The sequence below is a fragment of the Prionailurus viverrinus genome, chromosome B4 (genome assembly GCF_022837055.1).
Source record: "Prionailurus viverrinus isolate Anna chromosome B4, UM_Priviv_1.0, whole genome shotgun sequence".
NCBI classification, from domain to species: domain Eukaryota; kingdom Metazoa; phylum Chordata; class Mammalia; order Carnivora; family Felidae; genus Prionailurus; species Prionailurus viverrinus.
This window is the reverse complement of record NC_062567.1, coordinates 72,572,540-72,578,753: the sequence shown is the minus strand read 5'-3', so window position 1 is coordinate 72,578,753 and position 6,214 is coordinate 72,572,540. Positions and strand designations below refer to the sequence as shown.

Here is a 6,214-nt window from a genome sequence, read left to right as displayed (position 1 = left end):
CCTATTTTGTTCTTTATATAATATTATAGAGACTAAAATATTTTTGGAAATAGAAGATGCTTACTTTATGAGAAGTAAAATTACAGAAATAAAATTGCTTATAAATTATAATCATGGCTATATATAACAATGTACCCTAGAAGTACCTGGGTGACTCAGTTAGTTGAGCATCTGACTCCCGATTTCGGCTCAGGTCATGATCTCATGGTTTGTGAGTTTGAGCCCTGCATTTGGCTCTGTGTGGACAGTGGGGAGCCTGCCTAGGATTCTGTCTCTCCCTTTCTCTCTGCCGCTCCCCTGCTCTCTCTTTCTCTCAAAATACATAAATATGGAAAAACCTAAAATACAAAAGAATGTACCCTAAAGACAGTTCTCATAGAAAAATTGGGCTGGGATATACCTAAATGTTAATAGTGGTTTTCACCGTATAGTAGAACCATTTCACTGCATTTGAATAATTCCTAATTTAAAAATATTTGAAGAAAAATGTTAGTATTTTACATGAAGTAATAATACTTTATGCTTTCAACACAGTAAAAAATAAAGTGAAAAATAATCTAAACTGCACAGCAGTGTTCATGGAATATTTTCAGTCTTGTTGTCTATAACATGGAGAAAAATAAAGAGATATGGACTTGCTTCATAAATCCACGTATTGCAAAAATATATGCAAATATGAGACAAACATCTAAAAAAATGGAGTCCTCATAAATTGTAAATTGAATTAATCAAATACTAAGAATTTAATATTTGATAAACGCAGCTTTTAAAATGCCATTCAATGAGAAAGGCAAGTTGACTGAAAACTTTTGAAATTTCCAAAGTAGAAAACAGATCTAAAATAGGACAAAATGTTGGAAAAGCTGCAACAGGTCTATCTTACATGACATTCTGAAATTAGAGAACAAGAGACATTCAGTAGATGTTTGGTTAGTGGAGGTGATTATTAGGCAAAATTGCTTTAGCCCAATTTCCTTTAGGAAACAAACAAAAAGTAAAGAACAAAATCTTAGGTGGATTTGCTGGATCAGTGCAAGACCCAGGGGAGGCCTGCAGAGGGCACTACTGCGTGGGAAAAGAGGCACTGTAAAGTGAGCATGAAGGGTACAAAAAGTAAGAGGGAGCCTTAAACAGCCTCTTTTTGAAGGCTGCCTAGTATTTTCCAGTTACTGATATGCCCCGATTCGAGAGACCCCCCCGAAAACAAACCACCAGAGTCCAGAGCCAAAGCCAAGCGCCAAGGGTCGTTTATTGCAGGTTCGAACCCGGTCCTCCGCGCACTCGTCGCCGGTGACGCAGGAGGCCCCCGAGCAAGGATCTTACAGCTTCTTTTATAGACAGGCACAAACAAGTTAGGGATTTTTTTGAGGTTACAGAATTGTTATAGACTGACATTTAAATTTGAACGCTCAGCAGAAGTTGATTGGTTCCCGCCTTTATTTCAAACCATTCAGCAGAACTTGATTGGTTCCCGCCTTTATGTCAGACTACCAACTGGGCAAGCCCTGGCTGGTTTCGGGAACGGCGGGGGAAGGGAAAGATTTTTCTTTGCAGTTGTGAGTACACCTGGCAACTTTTCTCTTAGCCTCTCATTACCAGACTTTGGAGAAAAACTCACAGGCTTCTTGGAACCGCAAGTTATAATATTTGCCTTGGAGTAGCGTTACAGAAATCACATTTGTTCTTTGCCTACATTTCTATGCATTCACGGGGCGGGGGGGTGGGGGGGGGGTGGGGCGTGGGCAGTGAATGCCTGAGATCCATCCTTTAAGCTAAGCAACGAGTTGCTCTGCAGGGCAGGCACAGACCTAGGTACCTGAAGAGTATGAATAAGCATAAAAAGGAGAAGGAGAAAAAGAGGAAGCAGAGGAGGCAGTGGTGGGGGCACCACAGCCACGTTCTGATTCTGGCAGGAGCAGTGCGGCGATTTTCAGCGGTCCTGGCATCACTGTGATCCCTCTCCTCAGTGGTCCTGGCCCTGGTGCCCCCCCTCCCCCCCCAAGAACACAGCAGCCAATGTAGAACTATCAGCTTCAGTGTAAGGTTGGAATGACTTCTTCATTCTTTTTTGCTTCTCTACGACCCCCTCCATCCTTTCCCTTTTGGCCATCCTGTCATCCCAACAACTTAGAATTAAATCCACTTTCATTTAAGGTATTTTAGAGTAAATTACAGTGTCTGTGTGGCTTAATATTTGGATTTCTAAGATTTCTAGGATGCTTTGGCAAATGGTTTTGTGTAGATGTCTAGGATGCTTTGGTTTTATGCAGTTTTTCCGATTAGTCTTCTCCATGACCATCCTTTTCCTTCACCCCCTCAGAAAATTCCTACCCAGGTTTCTCTCTATGCACTTCTTGTCTAAACCTCATCATTTTCTCCAGAACGAGATCTACCATACTTAAGCCTTCTGAGCCACCTGTAAAACCTAGAAGGGGAAACTTGCAGGGCTGCTATAGGACCCTACAATGAACGAAATTCTCTGGCATTTGCTATAATGTGTCATAGGACTTGTGGAAGGTGTCTGTCGGCCTGGAGTTTAGCCCCGCAAACTGGCTTCCTTTCTCAGACACCTTCAGCTGCATCTGTCTTGCCTTTAAGACCCTCTTCAGTCAGAGCTTATCCTAAACCCACCTACCACTCACACTTCCACAATCTCAAGCCTGTATCTTTCTTCCTTTAAAGACTTTGTAGCAAAACTTTACCCCCAGGTTGATACCCACAGGAATCCATGCAAGACTTCAACACAAGCAATTTCCCTAGTGCTAAGCATTTTGTTAATGTCTTGCAAACAAAAGGAATAACATATATCTATGTCTGTAACCAAATTACTTTAATTGAAATAATTACCTGACGCATGTTTTCTGCCTCTAAGAAAGAAAAATATTAACCAAAGCAAGAAAATACCTCGCTGCTATTTTTTTGGTGCAATTCCAAACAGAGGCAGCTTTAAAAGATATTTTGTCATATCTGACTTTACGAGCAAACAAAAATTTTCCTTCATGCTTATTCAGGTATTTTGCTGTAATTCTGTCCTGTTTCCCAATCATCCGCTGCTTGTCATCTGCTACCTGAGATGTTGTAAACTTTTCTGCAACATGTTTTTCAGAGATGCTTTTACTTCCTTGTTCTTTAGGCTATAAACAAGGGGATTCGCTAGGGGAGTGACCACACTGTACTGCATGGAAAAAACCAACTCCCACGGGGAACCTGAGGTTGGCATGAGATAGCGAAGAAAACCTGAGCCGTAAAATAAGCTCACTGCGGTGAGGTGGGAGGAGCAGGTGGAGAAGGCCTTGCTTCTGCCCGAGGTGGAGGTGATGCTCAGGACGGTGGAGACAATACGGGCGTAAGAGAAGAAGACCAGAATGAAGGTCCCAAAGGCATGCAGGAGGGCAGAGCCGAGCAGAACTGCAAAGTTATCAGAGCTATTGGAACAGGATAGAGGGAACAGAGAAGGAATCTCACAAATGAAGTTGGAGATGACTTGCGTCTCACAGAAGTCCAAATTCCAGGCTAGGAGGGTATTGATGAAAGCATCCAAAAAGGCCAGACCCCAAGATCCCCACGCCAGTCCCACACACAGCTCATTGCTCATCATCTGACCATAGAGTAGAGGGTAGCAAATGGCAGCATAGCGGTCATAGGCCATGACTGCAAGGAGGCAGAGCTCTGTTCCCCCAAAGGCAAGCACAAAGAAGGCCTGGGTCAAACAGTCTTCCACTGAGATGGCTTTCTTCTCAGACAGGAGGTTCTCTAGCATCTTGGGCACAGTGACCGAAGAGTAACAGAGATCCAGGAAGGAGAGGTGATTCAAGAAGAAGTACATGGGTGTGTGAAGGTGAGAATTGGTCCTGATAACCAGGATTATCAACAGGTTCCCTGACAGAGTCAGGAGGTAAACTACCAGGAAAAGCACAAAGACTAGAGCCTGGGTATGATGATCTTCAGGGACTCCAAGAAGGAGAAACTCAATGATGGTGCTGTGATTTACCAAGGCCATTTAAAGATGATAATACTTTGGAAGAAAACACAAAGAGAAATAATATATCAACCATCTCCTCTGGCAACCCAAAGCTTCTACTTATTCTATGTACATACACTTTTTTTCTTCATCTGCTCATTCTTGCCATACTTGTTTAATATCTCTCATGCAGTCCCTTGAAGCACGCATGGCCTTCCCTTTTCTGATTTCCTGGTGTATCAGCCCTGAATATTCTGTGCTTTTTCCATTTGTTGCTCTTTTCTTAAATAGCTCTAGAGAAATTCACATAATTTTTCAGATCTGACCCTTGAATAATTTTTATCTCTTTAAACTGGGCCATCGATCTTGTTCTATAATGTTCTGCTCAAGAACTCATTTTCTGCAGAAGATGCTGTAATCCTGTTTTCCTCAGTCAGTCTTTCACCTTACATTCAAGACTTTGTAATAGTTTGTTACTAATTAATTATGTACATTTGTGTTATCTTTTTTCTCTTTATTATTTTGCATATATTTGGAACATTTGATCTTAGAGATAATTTTGAAAGCTGTGTGTGTGTGTGTGTGTGTGTGTGTGTGTGTGTGTGTTAAGGAGTTGAGATAAGGGAGGAAACTACCAAACATTTTATAAAGTTACAAAATATAGCCAAGAAATAATAAAGGTAAAACAGAACTGAGTTGTTCATCAAAAGAAACCACTAAAAAGAGAAGTCCTAGCCATATCAATCAGACAACAATTCACTGCAGTAATCAAATTGCCAATTGGTGAGGAAGAAGTAAAACTTTCACTATTTGCAGATGACATGATATTCTATATAGAAAACCCTAAAGACTCCACCAAAAAAACAGCTAGAACTGATAAATAAATTTAGTAAGCTTGCAGGATACAAAATCAATGTACAGCAACTTGTTGCATTTCTATACACCAATAATGACACAGCAGAAAGAGAAATTAAGAAAACAATTCCAATTTCAATTGCACCTAAAATAATGATACCTTAATAAATCTAGCTAAAGAGGTAAAAGAATTATACTCTGAAAACTATAAAACACTGATGAAAGAAATTGAAGATGACACAAAGAAATGGATAGACATTCCATGCTCATGGATTGGAAGAACAAATATTGTTAAAATATCTAACTGTCGAAAACAATCCACAGATATAGTGCAATCCCTATCAAAATACCAACAGCATTTCTCACAGAACTAGGACAAACAATCTTAAAATTTGTTTGAAACCACAAAAGACTCTGACTAGCCAAAGCAATCTTGAAAGAGAAAAGCAAAGCTGGAGGCATTACAATTCTGGACTTCAAGTTACATTACAAAGCTGTAGTAATCAAACCAGTAGGGTACTGGCACAAAAATAGACACATAGATCAATAGGACAGAATAGAAAACCCAGAAATGAACCCACAACAATATGGTCAGTTAATATGGTCTTCCTGGCTTTCCTCACTCATGCTAGATAGTATTTAGGCATCTCTCTATATTCCAAGCCCTCCTGAAAGATCAGATACAGGTTACCTATCAGTTGTGTCCAGTGGGTAATGTGTAGTTTAGGGTGGCGCACCAAGTTGATTCAGACTCGGCAGTGAAAAAGAAAAATCAAATGGAAAAGTCAATTTTAATGTGTCTTTCTCATCTCTGTGCTTGCAAAATTCTCTTGAATAAACATCCTCTCTGACTTCTACATTAGTTAATTAAATATATTCAATTTAATTGAAAAAAATTTAAGTACTTTCAATTTGCTGCCTCCCTTTGAGCTGATAGTTGCTTCATTCTACCACATTTACATTCAGCATAGATCAGGGCCACACGACCTGTCAGCAAGGTAGGTAGAACCCTATATTGTGAGATTCCAGATTTTCTCACCCCTGTCCCCAAGATCCTTTGGTGACAGAGTGAGGCCAAAGCTTATTTTAACTGTATAGTGAAGATAAACACAGATTACAAATTCTGCTCACTTACCTTTGAAGAGCGAACACAGTGGATTCAATTCACATTGAAGTCTGAATGACTAGTTTTGAATTTCAGCAAAGGGGAAGAAGACTGGTTTCTTTGCTTACAGGGAGAAGAGTGGTAGCTCCAGCTGGAGCCCAGGGCTTTCCTCTGAATATGATACCTGTTTTGCCAACTTGCCAGGGATAGCTTGAGTACTTCTCAGATGGCCACTCATTGGTATCTTGTCTACATTTTTTCACAATCTATCTTAAAGAGAGGTGCGGCAGGAG

General features: G+C 40.4%; 1 protein-coding gene across 1 annotated transcript; it reads right to left on the bottom strand.

Moving 5' to 3' along the window:
• Positions 1-3,064: 3,064 nt before the first annotated feature.
• Positions 3,065-4,000, bottom strand: LOC125170740 (olfactory receptor 8S1-like). The gene has a single exon (XM_047867452.1). The coding sequence runs from the start codon at positions 3,998-4,000 to the stop codon at positions 3,065-3,067; it is 936 nt and encodes a 311-aa protein (XP_047723408.1).
• Between the last annotated feature and the right edge of the window lie 2,214 nt (positions 4,001-6,214).

Excerpts from the sequence above, each read along its gene's own strand:
- LOC125170740 (XM_047867452.1), bottom strand. The coding sequence starts at position 4,000 with ATGGCCTTGGTAAATCACAGCACCATCATTGAGTTTCTCCTTCTTGGA.